Here is a 20,764-nt window from a genome sequence, read left to right as displayed (position 1 = left end):
TTGTTACTATTAGTTATTAATACAAAATTGCATTCCTGTACATGTTTGCTGCCTCTATTTAATCTTCCAGATCAGTCTCTGTTGTTCTGGCTTTTATGCCCCAAGAGTTTGAATAGCAGTTGATTTGGCTATTTTGCTTGAAGAACAGTAAATGATTCTTTATGTAAGGGGTATTTATTGAACTTTGGTCTTGTTATCTCTTCCATGTTTTGGAGATGTTTTTATTCTTAGCTACAGACCAGTGGCTTTTAATATGTAGGACAGGGAATATCTTTGATAATGTGAGTTAGATCAGAGAAATGATCCTTTTGTAGGTGTACACTCCATTCCAACAGCTGAATACTTTCTCTCTGGAAAGTCTCTGTGGTTTCAGCTGCTAAGTTGGCTGAAGGTGGAGCCACAGAGACTGCTGGGGACCTAAAGAAATCTAACCTGAAATTCACTGAATACTTCTTCTTCCTGCAGTACAAGTACAAGGAAGGGTATCGGAAGCAGCTGGGCCACCACATCGGGGCCCGCAACATCGAGGACGACCCCAAGATGGTGTGGTCGATGCACGTGGCCAAGATCCAGAGTGACAGGGAGTACAAGAAAGCCTTTGAGAAGTCCAAGACACACTTCAGCAGCCCTGTGGACATGCTGGGGATCGTGTTGGCCAAGAAGTGCCAGGGGCTGGTCAGTGATACCGATTACCGGCACTACCTGCACCAGTGGATCTGCCTGCCCGACCAGAACGACGTGATCCACGCCAGGGAAGCCTATGACCTGCAGAGTGATGTGAGTGCTTCTTTGGTGACTGCAGGAGAGCCAGAAGTGTCTCTTGTGTTCTCTCCCATTGTTGGAGGAGAGGTCTGTGTGTCAGGGCAAGGGCAGCAGAGTCAAATATTTGCTTTTGGAGGGCAAAGAGTTGGCCAAGGCAAGTGCCGTGTGCAGTGGTGAATGGAATCAAGAGCCTTAGGAGATGGGTATAACCACTTAATGAGTGGTGGGTTGGCCCAGGGGAATGTGTTCTGTTCAGCAGAGCTTCCTTGGTTAGGAGGAGTGCTTGAATGGAGTGAGGAGGGTGCTGAGATGGTTTGTGTCCCTGTCTGTCCTTGCAGAACGTGTACAAGTCCGACCTGCAGTGGCTGAAGGGCATTGGCTGGTCCCCAATTGGATCTCTGGATGCAGAGAAGAACAAGAGGGCGAGCGAGATCCTGAGTGACAAGAAGTATCGTCAGCACCCGGGTACCATCAAATTCACGAGCCTTCCTGACTCCATGCCCATGGTTCTGGCCAAGCACAACTCTCAAATCATGGACCAAGTGAGATTGCTTTGTGTTTGCATCCTAAAGTAAATGAGCATCTTCCTTTCCTAGGACATTGGGCTCTGTCCTTCCAGGGTGCAGGGTCTGCAAGGGGGATGTTGCACCCTCTTGCATCAAGGGTTTGAGTTCCTTGTTTGAGAACAGATTCTGTTTTGTGTGTTTGGGGAATGGGGTGCAGTGTGGAAAAGAAAAGGGTGAAGCATTAGAAAAGTTTGGGGCAAGAGAAGATGTTTTTGAGTCAGGGCAAAGCAGAGGGCCCTTGCTTTGTTTGCTTGAGCTGATGTGCTGTTTGGGTTTGTGGCTGTGTGTGTGTGTGCTCCAATTTGCCGTTGTCCCCCTTTGCCAGCGCTCGTACACGTCAGCCTGGGAGAAGGACAAGACGAAGATTCACATCATGCCGGACACGCCTGGGATCCTGCTGGCCCAGCAGAACAAAGTGAACTTCAGTGAGGTGGGTGGGTGGTGTGGGGGCAGTGTGCCCGTGGGGGGGGCTGCTGTGTGTGGGGCACAGTGTTGTTGGAGGGCACTGGTGGTGTGTCTTGCAGAAACTGTACAAGCTGGCGATGGAGGAGGAGAAGAAGAAGGGCTACGACCTGCGGGCAGATGCCATTCCCATCAAGTCTGCCAAAGCTTCCCGGGACATCGCCAGTGATGTGAGTGCATGGGGGCCCTCGTGGAACACGTTGTCGGACGGTGCTGGGGCTGACAGATGTTGCCCCGGACTTGAGGGCTGAGTCAAATGGAGGCAATGTAGCCCTTACCAGTCATTGCCATCCTGCTGATCCATAAATATTTTCATTGGGAACTGTCCACCTGTAGCTGTCTCTGCATGTTTTGGGTGTGCAGTATTTGAGGGAGTGAGTAGACTGTGGAGAGTGTGATTGTGGGAACTAGGTGATGGTCATAGCCCAGAACAGGATTCCTTGGACAGCATCACCTTGTGCAACAAGCTGAGGTTTGAGCTGTTGTGCTGCTCTCAGTACTGCCTGTCTGCACAACCCTGATGCTGCAGACACACAGCACATGCAGACATGAGAGAAGAAAACCGAAATCAAGTTTTGTTTTAAGCCCAGGGTATTTGACTTCTCTGTTTGGGCTGTGGGCAGGTCACTGTAGGTCAATCATCACTGTGCCCCAGAGTATCTTTTTATCTCTCAGCTCTCCAGGAGCTGAATTTACTCTCTCATATGAGATTCTGCATTGCATGTGTGTTCCCCTACTGTAAGGAGATGAGTTGCATCTGTCCTCAGCCTTGACATTTCAGTAAGAGATGGGGGAATACATGTCCTGTTGCCCCACAGTCACTTCCTAAGCTGAGTGGCTGTGGGGCTGCAGCTGAGCACACACACAGGGCTGGGAAAATAAGACTCCCGAGCACGGTGCAGGAGATCCTGGTGCAGTGGAGTGTGTCAGCTGCTGTGGGGCTGAGGGCAGGCAGGGCTGTGCAGGATGAGGCCCAGGCTGCCTCGTGAACAAGTGTGGTGGTTTTCAGGCTCCACTTGTGAAGCACTCGCTCACAGGAGCTGCTACAGGGTAATGGCAGAAGGGAGAACAACTGTCCTGAAACTCACTGAGCCCCTTTTCCTGCAGTACAAGTACAAGGAAGGGTATCGGAAGCAGCTGGGCCACCACATTGGGGCCCGCAACATCGAGGACGACCCCAAGATGGTGTGGTCGATGCACGTGGCCAAGATCCAGAGTGACAGGGAGTACAAGAAAGCCTTTGAGAAGTCCAAGACAAACTTCAGCAGCCCCGTGGACATGCTGGGGATCATGTTGGCCAAGAAGTGCCAGGAGCTGGTGAGCGACACCGATTACCGGCACCCCCTGCACCGCTGGACCTGCCTGCCCGACCAGAACGACGTCGTCCATGCCAAGACAGTGTATGACCTGCAGAGTGATGTGAGTGCTTCTTTGGTGACTGCAGGAGAGCCAGAAGTGTCTCTTGTGTTCTCTCCCATTGTTGGAGGATGGGTCCATGTGGGGAGCATAACTCTAGGCCTATTGTGAGGGACTGAGATTGTGTTGTGACAGTACCACTGTGACGAGTTCTTGTCGTAAACTGTCAGGGATGAAATTTTTGTGGCATAATATTTTGTGGTCTCAGGAGAGTCCTGTCTTGCCTTGAACATTTTGGAAGCAGAGTTGAAGCCACGGACTAGAATTCAGTAAGGCAGGGGATGGGCAACAGAGTCAAATATTAGCTTTGGGAGGACTAATGGGGGAAAATGTAAACGATGTGTGCAGTGGTGAATGGTACAAAGGGACTTAGGAGGGGGGGTATGAGACTCCTTCCATGCCACTGCCAGCTGCAGATTTCCAGATGGGACAAGTTTTTGTCAGGGATACTAAGAAGGTGGAGAGGAAGGGCTTCTGGATTGGGTGACAGCTGCTTAAGCTGTTGAGAGTGGGGAGCCAAGTTGTGAGGAACTGAGCTTAAAGGAGTCCCTTTCCTGGTGGCCGGTTGGTGGGTTGGCCCAGGGGAATGTGTTCTGTTCAGCAGAACTTCCTTGGGAGGAGGAGTGCTTGAATGGAGTGAGGAGGGTGCTGAGATGGTTTGTGTCCCTGTCTGTCCTTGCAGAATGTGTACAAGTCCGACCTGCAGTGGCTGAAGGGCATTGGCTGGTCTCCAATTGGATCTCTGGATGCAGAGAAGAACAAGAGGGCGAGTGAGATCCTGAGTGACAAGAAGTATCGTCAGCACCCGGGCACCATCAAATTCACGAGCCTTCCTGACTCCATGCCCATGGTTCTGGCCAAGCACAACTCTCAAATCATGGACCAAGTGAGATTGCTTTGTGTTTGCATCCTAAAGTAAATAAGCACCTGCCACTCCCAGGCCCCCTTCTGGCACCTGGATTCTGCAAGGGGGGATATTACACCCTCTTGCTTCAGGGATTTGAGTTCCTTGTTTGAGATGGCATTGTGTTTTGTGTTTTTGGAGCAGGAATGGGGTGCAGTGTGGAAAAGAGTGAAGTATTAGAAAAGTTTGGGGCAAGAGAAGATGTTCTTGAGTCAGGGCAAAGCAGAGGGCCCTTGCTTTGTTTGCTTGAGCTGATGTGCTGTTTGGGTTTGTGACTGTGTGTGTGTGTGTGCTCCAATTTGCCGTTGTCCCCCTTTGCCAGCGCTCGTACACGTCAGCCTGGGAGAAGGACAAGACGAAGATTCACATCATGCCGGACACGCCTGGGATCCTGCTGGCCCAGCAGAACAAAGTGAACTTCAGCGAGGTGGGTGGGTGGTGTGGGGGCAGTGTGCCCGTGGGGGGGGGCTGCTGTGTGTGGGGCACAGTGTTGTTGGAGGGCACTGGTGGTGTGTCTTGCAGAAACTGTACAAGCTGGCGATGGAGGAGGAGAAGAAGAAGGGCTACGACCTGCGGGCAGATGCCATTCCCATCAAGTCTGCCAAAGCTTCCCGGGACATCGCCAGTGATGTGAGTGCATGGGAGCCCTTGCAGGCTCCAACTGTGCCTTGGGTCTCCTAATCCCTTCCCTGGAATCCCAGGCCTTATTCCTATAATCTCCCCAGATGTGTATCCCTTCCTCCACTGCTAATGCATTTTGGTTTTGCGTTTTAGTTTAGCTAAGAACTCTTAGCCAAGATGGCCTACTGCCTCCCCTACCTGAATTCCAGCATGTTGCAATTGAGAGCTCTCGTGTCCCAAGAAAAATGTTTTTAAATACCTTCACCTATAAGGGCAGTTTTCCAAGAGACCCCAGGTGCCATAGCCAGCTGAACATTTGCCTTGCTGAGGTTTAAGGGTACTGGCTCTACATTTTACCTTTCCCAGTCTTGCCCCTCAAGACTGAGAAATCCAGGACATGATTGTCCAGCCCAGGCTACCTCCAGTCTTCACCTCTTCCATAAGTTCTTCCCTGTTAGTGACAAAAGGTCCAGTAATGCCTCTCTTGTGCTCAGGACTCCATCACCTCTCCTAGGAATGTGTCCCCAACACACTCCAACAGATGTCAGAGCAGTTTAGGTCCCCCATCAGGGTCAGGGCCTGTGACTGTGATGCTTCCTGCAGTTGAAGGAAGAATTCATACTCAACATGCTCTCCTTTCCCAGTGTTCTGTACTACAGCAAATTTGTTTGCTTGGTCTCACCCATATGATCTCAAGAGTCTTTGCTTAAAAAGTGGCCCTTGTCCCTTCCCAAACTGAGTGGCTGTGGCCCTGCAGATTAGGACAGACACCAGGCTGGGAGCACAGGATTCCTGAGCACTGTGGAGGCCTCCATGTGCCTACAGTGGGCCAGCAGAGGCGTGGGATGGGAGGGAAATGTAGGACACAGTAGGGATATCCTGTACTTAGGTGCCTGTTCATGCAATTGTCCTGAAACTCACTGAGCCCCTTTTCCTGCAGTACAAGTACAAGGAAGGGTATCGGAAGCAGCTGGGCCACCACATTGGGGCCCGCAACATCGAGGACGACCCCAAGATGGTGTGGTCGATGCACGTGGCCAAGATCCAGAGTGACAGGGAGTACAAGAAAGCCTTTGAGAAGACCAAGACACACTTCAGCAGCCCCGTGGACATGCTGGGGATTGTGTTGGCCAAGAAGTGCCAGGGGCTGGTCAGTGATACCGATTACCGGCATTACCTGCACCAGTGGATCTGCCTGCCCGACCAGAACGACGTGATCCACGCCAGGGAAGCCTATGACCTGCAGAGTGATGTGAGTGCTTCTTTGGTGACTGCAGGAGAGCCAGAAGTGTCTCTTGTGTTCTCTCCCATTGTTGGAGGAGGGGTCTGTGTGTCAGGGCAAGGGCAGCAGAGTCAAATATTTGCTTTTGGAGGGCAAAGAGTTGGCCAAGGCAAGTACCGTGTGCAGTGGTGAATGGAATCAAGAGCCTTAGGAGATGGGTATAACCACTTAATGAGTGGTGGGTTGGCCCAGGGGAATGTGTTCTGTTCAGCAGAGCTTCCTTGGGAGGAGGAGTGCTTGAATGGAGTGAGGAGGGTGCTGAGCTGCTTTGTGTCCCTGCCTGTCCTTGCAGAACGTGTACAAGTCCGACCTGCAGTGGCTGAAGGGCATTGGCTGGTCCCCAATTGGATCTCTGGACGCAGAGAAGAACAAGAGGGCGAGCGAGATCCTGAGTGACAAGAAGTATCGTCAGCACCCGGGCACCATCAAATTCACGAGCCTTCCTGACTCCATGCCCATGGTTCTGGCCAAGCACAACTCTCAAATCATGGACCAAGTGAGATTGCTTTGTGTTTGCATCCTAAAGTAAATGAGCATCTTCCTTTCCTAGGACATTGGGCTCTGTCCTTCCAGGGTGCAGGGTCTGCAAGGGGGATGTTGCACACTCTTACCTCAGGGGTTTGAGTTCCTTGTTTGAGATGGCATTGTGTTTTGTGTGTTTGGGAAATGGGGTGCAGTGTGGAAAAGAAAAGGGTGAAGCATTAGAAAAGTTTGGGGCAAGAGAAGATGTTCCTGAGTCAGGGCAAACCTTGCTTTGTTTGCTTGAGCTGATGTGCTGTTTGGGTCTGTGGCCATGTGTGTGTGTGTGCTCCAATTTGCCGTTGTCCCCCTTTGCCAGCGCTCGTACACGTCAGCCTGGGAGAAGGACAAGACGAAGATTCACATCATGCCGGACACGCCTGGGATCCTGCTGGCCCAGCAGAACAAAGTGAACTTCAGCGAGGTGGGTGGGTGGTGTGGGGGCAGTGTGCCCGTGGGGGGGGCTGCTGTGTGTGGGGCACAGTGTTGTTGGAGGGCACTGGTGGTGTGTCTTGCAGAAACTGTACAAGCTGGCGATGGAGGAGGAGAAGAAGAAGGGCTACGACCTGCGGGCAGATGCCATTCCCATCAAGTCTGCCAAAGCTTCCCGGGACATCGCCAGCGATGTGAGTGCACGGGAGCCCTCGTGGCTCACGCCAGGGCTCAATACTTTCTCACTCCAAAATCTCTGTTGTTTCAACTGCTTTATTTTCTGGCAGTAGCGCCACAGGGGCTGCCAGGGGCATAAAGGAAAACGAAACTAAAACTCACTGAAGGTTTGTTTTCCCGCAGTACAAGTACAAGGAAGGGTATCGGAAGCAGCTGGGCCACCACATCGGGGCCCGCAACATCGAGGACGACCCCAAGATGGTGTGGTCAATGCACGTGGCCAAGATCCAGAGTGACAGGGAGTACAAGAAAGCCTTTGAGAAGTCCAAGACAAACTTCAGCAGCCCCGTGGACATGCTGGGGATCGTGTTGGCCAAGAAGTGCCAGGGGTTGGTCAGTGATACCGATTACCGGCACTACCTGCACCAGTGGATCTGCCTGCCCGACCAGAACGACGTGATCCATGCTAGGGAAGCCTATGACCTGCAGAGTGATGTGAGTACTCACTAATAAGCTCTTTTTATTACTAAAAATTCTAATTTCCTTGGAATATAAACTACAGAAGCTGCTCTTATACAGTATTTTTCCACATTGTGTTTTTTTCTTTCCCTGTTCCAAGCGAAGTAATTAGAGTTTGAGTAGGGAATGAATTTGTGTGTAAGGAGGGTTTCTGTACAACCAAACAGCAGAATAAGCTGCATAGCATCCTTCACAATAGACAATCTCAAAAAATTTATATGCTGACTAACCTCTTATAAAGTGGAAGTTGCTTAACTGCTGTCTTTATATGTTGTGACAGAACGTCTACAAGTCTGACCTGCAGTGGCTGCGGGGCATTGGTTGGGTGCCCATTGGTTCCTTGGAAGTGGAGAAGGCCAAGAAGGCGGGGGAGATCCTGAGTGACAAAATCTACCGTCAGCACCCCAACACCATCAAGTTCACCAGCATCCCAGACTCCCTGCCGATGGTGTTGGCCAAGCAGAACGCGGACACCATGAACAAGGTGAGTCCTGAGTTGATTAGGTGACATCAGCAGCCTGTGCCTAAACCCCAGGGACAGGACTAGAACTAAGATTCCGGCACAGCAAGGCTTTGCAAGTGTAAGTTCCATTCTTGGTAATCAACAGGTAACGTATTTTCAGCAGTTGGTAATGTAATAATATCTTCCAAGTTACTGAGCTAATTCCCAGTTATCAATTGTGAAGCTTTCCAAATACTGTGCTGTGTGTCTAATAATGTGTTACCTACCTTCCATCTAATTTTAAATATAGCAAGTTCTCTGATAGATCAAATAATTTACCAAATTTACCTTGTAATCTAGAAGTTAATAAATTACCAGTTTTAGGGCAGTCTTTGAAATACCCATATTTTAAACAATTCAGCATAGTACTTAAAATATAAGCTTAGGCCCTGATCTCAATCCTATTTATGTCAATAAGCTCATTTTCTCTTTCAAACAGGCCTTGTTCTTAGAGTTTAGATCTCTGTGTGTCTGATTAGCTTTCTGTGCCTTTTTTCTAAACATCTTTCTCACAGAATCCTTTCTAGGTTGTTAATTTTTAACCTGGAATTTACATATCTAGAGGGGTGAATATAGAATCTCATGGCTGCCTAAGAAATAAGGATTTTTTAGACTTTGGGTACAGATCTGTAATTCTCCTGGTGTTTTAGGAGGTCTTTTAGTAGTCACTGGTTTTTTTTCCCCTTTAACACATATTATTTCTCCTGCAGCGTTTGTACACTGAGGCCTGGGATAAAGACAAGACACAAATCCACATAATGCCTGACACTCCTGAAATCACACTGGCAAGAGAGAACAAGAAAAACTACAGCCAGGTGAGTGTGTGAGCTCTGCAAATGTAACTGCTCTGTGCCATGGCTGCACCAGGAATGTTCTGGTGAACCTTTTATAGCTGACACCCTCACTTTCCATAAGTAACTCCCATATTTATCCTCAAAAACGTGACTGTAAAATCATGGTTTGCATATTTGTAGTAGTGCATACATAGACCAGTGAGCACTACTGAGAATAAATCCCATGGGAGATTTGTTTGAACTTTTGGGAGTCATTTCTGCCAGTGTTTGTATCATTGGGAAGGCACAAAATTAATTCCAACACTGGAAATATCAAAAAGATAATTTCAACTCTGAAAAGCTGTGATCCCAGTGTTCAGGGTTAGTTTAGGCAAAAACCCCTCACATTAGTAAAAGGTGGCTTTAGAAAGTAGGTTTTACTCCCCTTGAATAGAAGAATAGTTTAGCTCTCAAACTGTAGTCAATGTTATGTTATTTAAAGTAGTAACAGAAAAAATCATAAACAAATGTATTTAGCAAAATCTTCCTTTGACATGAGTTGGTGTCAACTATTGATATGGAACTCTGAGTTAAATAAAGCTGAGTTAGAATGAATCTTAACATAATTTTTAAATCTGCTTCCAAACAGTTTGTTTTGCATAGAATATAATGTGTGGAACTTATATGAATCCTGTTGTTTAATTCCTTCCCTAGAAACAATACAGACAGGCCATGGAAGATTCAAAGAAGAAAGGCTACGATCTGAGAATTGATGCCATCCCCATTCAAGCAGCCAAGGCATCCAGGCAAATTGCCAGTGACGTAAGAATCCACTTTTTCCTTTCTTTGTATGTTGACATCTCAGCTCTGCAACCTGGAAGTTGTCAGAGGTGAGCTGGAAATATAACCTCTTGTTTTGTATTTCAGTACAAGTACAAGGAAGGGTATCGGAAGCAGCTGGGCCACCACATCGGGGCCCGCAACATCGAGGACGACCCCAAGATGATGTGGTCGATGCACGTGGCCAAGATCCAGAGTGACAGGGAGTACAAGAAGGACTTTGAGAAGACCAAGACAAACTTCAGCAGCCCCGTGGACATGCTGGGGATTGTGTTGGCCAAGAAGTGCCAGGGGCTGGTCAGTGATGCCGATTACCGGCACTACCTGCACCAGTGGATCTGCCTGCCCGACCAGAACGACGTGATCCACGCCAGGGAAGCCTATGACCTGCAGAGTGATGTGAGCAAATCCTTACATTTGTAACACATAATCAGAGATACAGGGTCTTCTACACTCTAATTTTTCAAATATACATTATATGCCTAAGTCACTTCATCAGATTTGTTGGTGAAGGTGAAATGTTCATTGCACCATCACATTTATGTTTAATTGTATTTCCTTTGTTCTTAACCTGAGGCATAATTTTATTTCATCAAATTTATGTTTAATCCCATTTTCCTCAGTCCTTAACCTGAGGTGTAATTTGTGTGTAACTCTGGTATTTGTGATGTGCTCCAATAACTCTGCTCCTTTTGTTATTTAATCATTATTTTACTTCATCTTCAAAAATAACAAGTGTTTTCAAAACCATATCCTGCTATTACGGGGAAACGTGCAATTGCTCTCATAGTCTGGGATGTGCTTATTTATAATTCCTTTAATATTTGATCACACTTGCACCTATGTAACGGGCTTTCAAATCTTTTCAGGCTGTTTACAAATCAGACCTGCAGTGGCTGCGGGGCATTGGTTGGGTGCCCATTGGTTCCCTGGACGTGGAGAAGGCCAAGAGGGCGGGGGAGATCCTGAGTGACAAAATCTACCGTCAGCACCCCAACACCATCAAGTTCACCAGCATCCCAGACTCCCTGCCGATGGTGTTGGCCAAGCAGAACGCGGACACCATGAACAAGGTGAGTCCTGAGTTGATTAGGTGACATCAGCAGCCTGTGCCTAAACCCCAGGGACAGGACTAGAGCTGTACTGGGCCCAAGGAATGCTGAAGTGGTTTATTCATTCTCTTCAATCAATGTGACCATTTCCTAAGTGTTGTTACATTCCCTCAGATAAATTCTCCCTTTGTTGATGTTATCTCTGCCTAATTACCTACCCATTTATCCATGTTATATTTCCTATGTTTTTACCTGCTATGCTCCATGTTTTCCCTGATTCTTGAGATATTACCCTCTCTTGGAATGCCATATTTACCTCTTCCTCTCTTCCCTCTCAGCGTTTATACACTGAAGCCTGGGATAAAGACAAGACCTCGATTCATGTCATGCCTGACACCCCAGAAATCCTGCTGGCCAAACAAAACCGAGTGAACTACAGTGAGGTGAGGGAAACTGAGGGGGTGAGACAACTAAAGGGTTTCTGGCAAGTACAGTCTTGTCATCTCTGACTTTCAGTTAATATAAAAATATTGTCAGGTTGCTTAGTTTCACAAATAACCAGTTCCAGTGCTGAAATTAGAGTTGTTCTTTCAATAGAATTGACCTCCTGAATACCTATTTAGCTTTTTAAAAGATATTACCTGCCATAGTCAAGAAATCATTTCTACAGCAAGATGTGGAAATAAATATATTTTCTTTCCCTTCCCTGAATTATTTCCATTTCCCAAATGTCTACAATAAAGTTACAAGGTCTTTGAAATCTGCATTTTGTTATTTTCTAGAGAAGATAGAGCTGTATTCAAGTTATTTAAGTTGCCTGAAGATCAAATATATTGTTTGAGGACTTGAATAATTTTATTACTCAGATGTGCTTAACTGAAATGCAGTTTGGTTTTTGAAACTAGGATGTGATTTTGTTTTTCTCTCAGAAAATGTACAAACTGGCCTTGGAGGAATCGAAGAAGAAGGGCTATGATCTGCGTTTCGATGCCATTCCCATTCAATCTGCCAAAGCCTCCAGAGAGATTGCCAGTGATGTAAGCAGGGGTATTTTTATGGATTTGGAATACCAAAAAAGAATCAGAATGTTTATTCCTTTCTTTGTTCATGTCCTACTTTACATGATAGAATAGATATAATTAAATCCCAGATTCTACCACATGCCCTTAGTGCATGAAAGGAATTAGTACATAAAAGGAATGGGTAGCCAGTATCTTTATGCATGAGGTTTATATCACTGAAATAAATAGATGGAATAATATGAGGATTATTTATATGCCCCCTGCAATAGTTCCACGATCTCCATGGATATTCAAATGGGATGATCAAAAGGCATTTGAGTCAGTGCTAGGGTTTGTCAAATTAATTTCTGATTCAAAAAATACTTCTATTTAAGTGTCATATTCAAGATGTCTGAACACAAAAACAGGGGTAAAACTATGTAATGGCTAGGACAGGTTTTGCTTCTGGGATGAGGCAACATCACTAAGAGAGGGAAAAAACAGATTTTTATGCTCTTTCTTTTTCTGTCATGATTGATATTGTATCACATTAGATATTGTATTTAGACCAACTCATATCATCTTCATCCAGGTGTTTTGTACAAAGTTTTTAAAATAAGTTAATACTTTTAATTTAGTCCTAACAGTAAAGAATGTGGATTATCAAACTTATTAGAATGTGGTGTTACAAATTCAGTGAATTGAACCTGTGATATAGCTATATAAAAAATGTGAGATAACTATATCTGATAAAAGTGCCTTTTCTGTGAAGATCAATCCAATAGTAGAAAGAGCTGAATAATGTTTTTATCTCAACAAAATACTAATGAATATATTAAACTGTTTGAATTATTTCTTAACTTACCAATACACCAAGTGACTCTGAATATCCTTTGTTTCAGTACAAGTACAAGGAAGGGTATCGGAAGCAGCTGGGCCACCACATCGGGGCCCGCAACATCGAGGACGACCCCAAGATGATGTGGTCGATGCACGTGGCCAAGATCCAGAGTGACAGGGAGTACAAGAAAGCCTTTGAGAAGTCCAAGACAAACTTCAGCAGCCCCGTGGACATGCTGGGGATCGTGTTGGCCAAGAAGTGCCAGGGGCTGGTCAGTGATACCGATTACCGGCACTACCTGCACCAGTGGATCTGCCTGCCCGACCAGAACGATGTGATCCACGCCAGGGAAGCCTATGACCTGCAGAGTGATGTGAGCAAATCCTTACATTTGTAACACATAATTAGAGATACAGGGTCTTCTACACTCTTAATTTTAAAATATACATTATATGGCTTAGTCGCTTCATCAGATTTGTTGGAGGAGGTGAAATGTTCATTACATCATCAAATTCATGTTTAATTGTATTTCCTTTGTTCTTAACCTGAGGCATAATTTTATTTCATCAAATTTATGTTTAATCCCATTTTCCTCAATCCTTAACCTGAGGTGTAATTTGTGAGTAATTCTGATATTTGTGGTGTACTCCAATAACTCTGCTCCTTTTGTTATTTAATCATTATTTTACTTCATCTTCAAAAATAACAAGTGTTTTCAAAACCATATCCTGCTATTACGGGGCAACGTGCAATTGCTCTCATAGTCTGGGATGTGCTTATTTATAATTCCTTTAATATTTGCTCACACTTGCACCTATGTAACGGGCTTTCAAATCTTTTCAGGCTGTTTACAAATCAGACCTGCAGTGGCTGCGGGGCATTGGTTGGGTGCCCATTGGTTCCCTGGACGTGGAGAAGGCCAAGAGGGCGGGGGAGATCCTGAGTGACAAAATCTACCGTCAGCACCCCAACACCATCAAGTTCACCAGCATCCCAGACTCCCTGCCGATGGTGTTGGCCAAGCAGAACGCGGACACCATGAACAAGGTGAGTCCTGATTCCAGTTTCCCAAGTGTTGTTGAATTCCCTCAGATAAATTCTCCTTTAGTTAATGTTATCTCTACCTGACTAAACACAGAACTGTGTATCCCTGCTATATTTCAGAGTATCACAGAATGGTTTGGTTAGAACAGACCTTAAAGATCATTTTGTTCCAACTCCCTGCTATGGGCAGGGACACCTTACACTAGAGAAGTTCCTATAATTTTAATGAATATGCTCTGTGTTTTTCCTTGATTTCTGAGATATTACCCAGTTTAGAATGCAATATTAATCTCTTCCTGTTTTCTTCCTCAGCGTTTATACACTGAAGCCTGGGATAAAGACAAGACCTCGATTCATGTCATGCCTGACACCCCAGAAATCCTGCTGGCCAAACAAAACCGAGTGAACTACAGTGAGGTGAGGGAAACTGAGGGGGTGAGACAACTAAAGGGTTTCGGGCAAGTACAATCTTGTCATCTTGGACTATCAATCAATAGTAGAATAATATTGTCAAGTTGTTCAGTGTCAGAAATTGCCAGTTCCAGTGCTGAAATCAGATTTCTTCTTTCACTGGAATTTATCTCCTCGGTATCTAATTGGGCTTTTAAAAGATATTTTCTACCATAAATGAGAAATCATTTATATAGCCAGTTGTGAAATAAATAATTTAACTTTTTAAATGTTCCTTTCTTTGCCTTCCTTACATGCTTTCCCTTTTCCAAGGGTCTCCAATATAATTACAAGGTCTTTGAAATCTGCATTTTTTTATTTTCTGGAGAACAATATCGAAGTGACCTAAAGATTAACAGTATTGTTTAGGGACTTCATTTTTTCTGTTACAGAGTTGTGCTTAACTGAAGCATAATTTTGCTTTAGAAACTAAAATGTGGGTTTTTTTCTCACAGAAAATGTATAAATTGGCCTTGGAGGAATCGAAGAAGAAGGGCTATGATCTGCGTTTCGATGCCATTCCCATTCAATCTGCCAAAGCCTCCAGAGAGATTGCCAGTGATGTAAGCAGGTTTTGTTATTTCCAGATGGATTTGGGAATGGAAAAGGATCAGAATGTTTGTTCTGTTGTCTGTTAATGTCATACTTCATGGAATAACTAATATTGAAGTCTATTTTCATAATGATTCTACCCCATGCCTTCAGTGCATGAAAAGAAGGGGTAGCCAATATTTTATGCAGGAGGTTTATATCACTGTAATAAATAAATAGGATAATGTGAGGATTATTTATATGTCCCCTGTAATAGTTCCATTTATGTCCATGGATGTTTAAAAAGATGTTTAAACGCTAGAGTTAGTCAAGGTAATTTCTGATTCAGAATAGGAAATACTTTGAAATCTCTCCCCAAAAGAGACATATTAGTAAATCAATTCTAGAAGTTCAAATGCTTGTTTTTTTCCAGTGGAAAAATATATTCTGTAAAAGTGTCATACTGACATTCAAAATGTCTCAGTACCGAACCAGGAAAAAATATATGCAATGACTAGGACAGGTTTTGCACAGGTTTTGCACTAAGAGACAGAGGATAACAGATTCTTATGCTCCTTGTTTTTCTATCGAGATTGGTATTTAAACGGCTTGTGTTAAAATTTTATATATATACATTTTTCGTTCTGTATTTCAGTACAAGTACAAGGAAGGGTATCGGAAGCAGCTGGGCCACCACATCGGGGCCCGCAACATCGAGGACGACCCCAAGATGGTGTGGTCAATGCACGTGGCCAAGATCCAGAGTGACAGGGAGTACAAGAAGGACTTTGAGAAGACCAAGACACACTTCAGCAGCCCTGTGGACATGCTGGGAGTGGTGTTGGCCAAGAAATGCCAAGTGTTGGTGAGCGACATCGACTACCGGCACTACCTGCACCAGTGGATCTGCCTGCCCGACCAGAACGACGTGATCCACGCCAGGGAAGCCTATGACCTGCAGAGTGATGTGAGCAAATCCTTACATTTGTGATCATAATTAAAGATACAGAGTCTTCTAAACTCTTAATTTTTCAAATATACATTATATGCCTTAGTCCCTTCAGATTTGTTGGTGAAGGTGAAATGTTCATTACATCATCAAATTCATGTTTAATTGTATTTCCTTTGTCCTTAACCTGAGGTGTAATTTTATTTCATCAAATTTATGATTAATTGTATTCCTCAGTCCTTAACCTGAGGTGTAATTTGTGTGTAACTCTGGTGTTTGTGGTGTGCTCCAATAACTCCATTCTTTTTGTTATTTTGCTTCATCTTCAGAAATAACAATGTTTTCAAAACCATATCCTGCTACCAGAAACACACACAGTTGTTCATATTGACTAAGATGTGCTTATTTATAGTTATTTTAATTCTGAATCACATTTGCATTTATATAATGGACTTTCAAATCTTTTCAGGCTGTTTACAAATCAGACCTGCAATGGCTACGAGGTATTGGATGGGTTCCTATTGGTTCCTTGGAAGTGGAGAAAGCCAAGAGAGCTGGAGAAATCCTGAGTGACAGGAAGTACCGTCAACCTGCAGACAAAATCAAATTTACCAGTGTGACAGACTCCTTGCCTATGGTCTTAGCCAAGCAAAATGCTGAGATAATGAACAAGGTGAGGTGTTTGTTTTGTTTTTTTCTTGTCAAAATCACCAGTATTACCAGCTGATAGAACTTGTTCATGAGGTGAAAAATACAACATACCAAGTAAGACTGAAGACTTTTGTTGTGGACTTAAAATGAAAGTCCAAATTCAGCCACTGAACAGGAAAACTTTTATTTTAGGACTCGTCTGAACTGAGCACTTGGTAAAAATGTACAGAAAGAAGTCAGCTAACTCACATATTTTTTAACAGTGCTGCTGAATGATGAACAAGTTATGAGGAAACAGCTGATGTTCTCTGCAAGTGAAGTTTCTGCAATGTATCTCAGAGCTGGAGGATAAAATCACCAAGTACCTCCTCCTGCTCCTTTTTAAGGAACAGAATCAAACAACTTATACAGACACAGCAGAATAATGAATATAGTTTTCCTCTTACAGCAGTTTCTCAGCAATTCAAAATCAACCAACTGCTGCACCAACTTAGCTTGAGAAATAAGGACAAAATTTCCTTCTTGAGCTGTTCAGTCAGAACCTTTGCTGAATCAGGGTATTTTATTGCTTGAACTACCCATAGCAGTCTGTAAAATAATTTATTTGGACAAATGCATTAGTTTGGTTATATATCTATATATAGTTCTTCTTCAAGGTTACTTTTCTATCACGGATATATTTTTTATCACTGCTGCTTTCAAATCCGTGGTGTTTCCATCACGACACACATAAAGGAATGTTTCTAAAGGACTGTTTTCCTCTCTCGTAGCGTTTGTACACAGAAGCCTGGGATGCAGACAAAAAAACCATCCATGTCATGCCTGACACACCAGATATTCTGTTAGCCAGGGCCAACGCAGCCAACGTCAGCAAGGTAAGAACATTTACACATTTACTAAGCTAAGGGAAATTCAGAATTAAGGAAGCATTTCTTTAACTATAAAGAATTACACATTGATGAAAATTTTGAGAAAAAATTATGAAACGTAGAAACCCCTTGTTGAATATTGATAAGCCATTTTCTGTCTTCTCTTGTGTAGAAACTTTATGTACAAGCCTGGGAAGAGGCCAAGAAGAAGGGCTATGACATGAGAGCAGATGCAATTCCAATCCAAAGTGCCAAGGCATCGAGAGACATCGCGAGTGATGTACGCTCTTCCTCATGCATGTTCAGTTACCTGGAAAACAGGAATATGTATCTTTGTGATCAGCAGTGATATGAAATTATGGGACATTTGCCCCATCTTCTGCTAATACTTCTTTTTGTGTTTCTTAGTACAAGTACAAACAAGCCCATGAGAAGCAGAAGGGGCACTACATCGGGCTCCCCAGTGCCAAGGACGACCCCAAGCTGGCGTTGGCCGCGCGGGCCATGGCGCTGCAGAACGACCGCCTCTACAAGAAGGGCTACCACGATTCCAAGACCCAGATCCACATTCCCGTGGATGCCCTGTCAGTGCAGGCAGCCAAGGAGTGCCAGAAACTGGTCAGTGACATTGACTACAAGCAGTACCTGCACCAGTGGACGTGTCTTCCTGACCAGAACGACGTGATCCACGCGCGGCAGGCCTACGACCTGCAGAGCGACGTGAGTGGGAATAACTTTGGGAAAGCTTTATGTCTGTGGCTCTGTTTGATAGTGACTGGCCAAATATCCAATCAAATGCGCATTCATAAGCCTACACTCTGTCCTGCTGTGTTTATTTTGTCCTTTCCAAATCAGCAGTGCTTTCAGCCTGGGGGCCAAAAATATTCCGGGTGGTTCATAAAGAGGCCATGTTTCTTTGGGCTGTTATAGAATGTTTGCTTGCAGCCTGCTTGCAGATTATGCCCCTGGTTTGCACATAGTAAGTGTCTTAAAAGTATCTTTGTTGCTGTGAAAATCAGGGGGTTTGCTGTGTGTGGAAAGCACCTGATACATCACAGTGTCATTGGCTGTTTGTTGTGTAACTATGTGAGAAGAAATTTGGGGAAAGCTTTATGGGAAGTCTCTGCATAAAGAATTGGAACCACAGAATTCCAGAATGGTTTGAGTTAGAAGGGACCTTAAAGATCATCTCATTCCAACCCCCAAGGTCAGGGACACCTTCCAGTAGAACAGGTTACTCAGAGCTTCATCCACACTGGTTTTGAACATCTCCAGGGATGGAGAATCCAGAACCCTTCTGGGCATAAAGAGTTGTCTGTGCAATGCCAGTAACCCTTGGTTTGTTTGCAGCACATGTACAAGTCTGACCTGGAATGGTTGAGAGGCATTGGCTGGCTCACAGAAGGGTCTGTGGAAGTGGTGAAAGCCAAGAAGGCCCAGGAGCTCCTCAATGACCGGCTGTACCGCACGCGGCCCGAGCAGCTCAAGTTCACCAGCATCACTGACTCCCCTGACGTTGTCCTGGCCAAGACCAACGCCATGCAGCTCAGTGATGTAAGCTCACCTTGCACCTCCCTTTCACTTCTGAGGTGGCATTTCTTCTCTTTGTGGTGGGCAGTAGAACTGGAAATTAGTCACTGGAATTACCCAAGAATTCCCGTTGGTGTTTTAACCCCCACGGTGAAATGCCATTTTTCTTCCTTTCTCCTCAGCGTCTGTATCGTGAGGCCTGGGATAAAGACAAGACACAGATCTCTCTACCTTCTGACACTCCTGTAATGCTGCAGTCCAAAGTCAACGCTCTCAACATCAGCAATGTAAGAGAATTAAATGAAATGCTTGTGAAGAGTTCGAAAGTTAACAATGACAATTGTTCTTCTGGTTTTTGGCCTATGTCTTTTAGGTTTTGCTGTAAATAGTGGTGCACAAACACCGTCTTCTAATGTGCTTGTAAACAAGAAATTACATTCAGGGGCTCTTTAGGCTGAGAGGTTGTGAGTTTGTGAGCAAACTCCAAAGTTCGAAGCAAATTCTCTGTGGAAGAGTTTTTGGAGTTTGCAGACTCCTCAACCCTGACAGGTTTTGCAGACTTGTGTAGTTTCACCCACTGTTTTTATGGGATTTACACACTGGAGATTTTGTACAGCTGGAAACATTTCCTATTTTGCATTACCAGCAGGTTTTGACAGGGGCTTTGCCTGGAACATGTGTTTCCTCCCAGCCTGTCTTGCTGTTGATGGCATTAAATGTTTTTCAAAAGCACCTGATGTGACTGGATTAGGCATGAAATATTTCAAGTGCTATTGCGAAAGACATTTCACTTCCCCTGTTTTTGTCTTGCTTGTGCTTTGACTACTGTTTTTTTCTGAGTTCCTTATAGTCTGAGTCGCAATAGCATTTGGTTTCTGAATTTTCACAGATGTTAAAAATAAAAAATCCTTCATTTACCCACTTGTACTAATGACAGAGTTGCCAGAAGGGCTGACCAAGCTTCTGTGGACTGAGATGCCACAAAGAAGGAGCCCTCATGTTCTTGGGCTTGGTGTCCTGGACAAGTTGGGTGTCTCTAGCACTTTGGTTTCTGCTCAGTCTCAAAAATGGACTGAGCCTCTCTGCCTACACTCACTTTTTTGATAGGACTAAAAAGCTGTGAAAGAAAGAAGTCCCTGGCAGCTGCCAGGAGACTTGAGAACTTAAGGACAGTCTAGATCTATTTTGTCAGTAGAACAGATGTTTCTGTGACCCTGCAATCAGGTGTGTGTGAGCAGAGCCTCTGGGTCATGCGTAATTCAGGGCTGGTCTCTTAGAGGTGACACAGTGAGATGTTTTCAGGAATATTCCTGCTGCCTCTTTGTGTTTTGCATCTTGCACCTGCTTTAAGTCTTGAGTTTTCTCTTAAGACACTTGGCAGGATCATTATTGTAACCCTGCCAGTTACAGGGGCCAAACAGGGTAATTCCCAGGGAAGTAGGTTTTGAGGGAAGGAATTTGTACCAGAGAGACTTCGTTGTGTTTGACAAAGGTGATTCATTTCCTTTGCAGAAACATTATCAGAAGGCCTGGGATGAGGCCAAGGCAAAGAGCTATGACCTAAGAGCTGACGCCATTCCCATCAAACAAGCCAAGGCCTCCAGGGACATTTGCAGTGAGGTACAGTCCTTTCCTAATGTGGGGGTGGTGTCTGTCTCGGTGTCCAGCTCAGCAGAACTGAGCGAGGTTCAGTTCGAGGGGCCGAGAGCTTGGGAAGTTGCAAACCCTTTTGTTTGGTGGTCTGTCCAGGTGAGCAATGAGTGACTGCTTGTGTTACCTCTGCACTTCTAGTACAAGTACAAAGAGACCCACGAGAAGCAGAAGGGGCACTACATCGGGCTCCCCAGTGCCAAGGACGACCCCAAGCTGGCGTTGGCCGCGCGGGCCATGGCGCTGCAGAACGACCGCCTCTACAAGAAGGGCTACCACGATTCCAAGACCCAGATCCACATTCCCGTGGATGCCCTGTCAGTGCAGGCAGCCAAGGAGTGCCAGAAACTGGTCAGTGACATTGACTACAAGCAGTACCTGCACCAGTGGACGTGTCTTCCTGACCAGAACGACGTGATCC

At 45.1% G+C, this 20,764-nt stretch overlaps 1 protein-coding gene across 9 annotated transcripts in view; it reads left to right on the top strand.

The window, feature by feature from the left end:
- The window catches only part of NEB (nebulin), a 96,529-nt gene that overhangs the window by 22,996 nt on the left and 52,769 nt on the right, over positions 1-20,764 (top strand). For 8 of the 9 annotated variants that reach the window (XM_039379016.1, XM_039379013.1, XM_039379011.1 and 5 more), the window contains exons 38-62: positions 466-777; positions 3,889-4,092; positions 4,433-4,537; positions 4,633-4,740; positions 5,672-5,983; positions 6,306-6,509; positions 6,852-6,956; positions 7,051-7,158; positions 7,325-7,636; positions 7,941-8,144; positions 8,873-8,977; positions 9,650-9,757; positions 9,863-10,174; positions 10,645-10,848; positions 11,166-11,270; positions 11,757-11,864; positions 12,731-13,042; positions 13,513-13,716; positions 14,026-14,130; positions 14,619-14,726; positions 15,350-15,661; positions 16,113-16,316; positions 17,065-17,169; positions 17,336-17,443; positions 17,572-17,883. In XM_039379016.1, the coding sequence (XP_039234950.1) occupies positions 466-777; positions 3,889-4,092; positions 4,433-4,537; positions 4,633-4,740; positions 5,672-5,983; positions 6,306-6,509; positions 6,852-6,956; positions 7,051-7,158; positions 7,325-7,636; positions 7,941-8,144; positions 8,873-8,977; positions 9,650-9,757; positions 9,863-10,174; positions 10,645-10,848; positions 11,166-11,270; positions 11,757-11,864; positions 12,731-13,042; positions 13,513-13,716; positions 14,026-14,130; positions 14,619-14,726; positions 15,350-15,661; positions 16,113-16,316; positions 17,065-17,169; positions 17,336-17,443; positions 17,572-17,883 (4,686 nt within the window). Of the gene's footprint in view, positions 1-465; positions 778-1,100; positions 1,305-1,653; positions 1,759-1,852; positions 1,961-2,897; positions 3,210-3,888; positions 4,093-4,432; positions 4,538-4,632; positions 4,741-5,671; positions 5,984-6,305; positions 6,510-6,851; positions 6,957-7,050; positions 7,159-7,324; positions 7,637-7,940; positions 8,145-8,872; positions 8,978-9,649; positions 9,758-9,862; positions 10,175-10,644; positions 10,849-11,165; positions 11,271-11,756; positions 11,865-12,730; positions 13,043-13,512; positions 13,717-14,025; positions 14,131-14,618; positions 14,727-15,349; positions 15,662-16,112; positions 16,317-17,064; positions 17,170-17,335; positions 17,444-17,571; positions 17,884-20,764 lie in introns of all 9 variants that reach the window. The other variant, XM_039379015.1, reaches the window with a different exon arrangement.

The sequence above is a fragment of the Pipra filicauda genome, unplaced genomic scaffold, assembly GCF_003945595.2.
Source record: "Pipra filicauda isolate LSUMZ 115617 unplaced genomic scaffold, ASM394559v2 scaffold152_size1767362_pilon, whole genome shotgun sequence".
Lineage (NCBI taxonomy): Eukaryota > Metazoa > Chordata > Aves > Passeriformes > Pipridae > Pipra > Pipra filicauda.
This window is presented reverse-complemented; position numbering and strand designations above follow the sequence as displayed.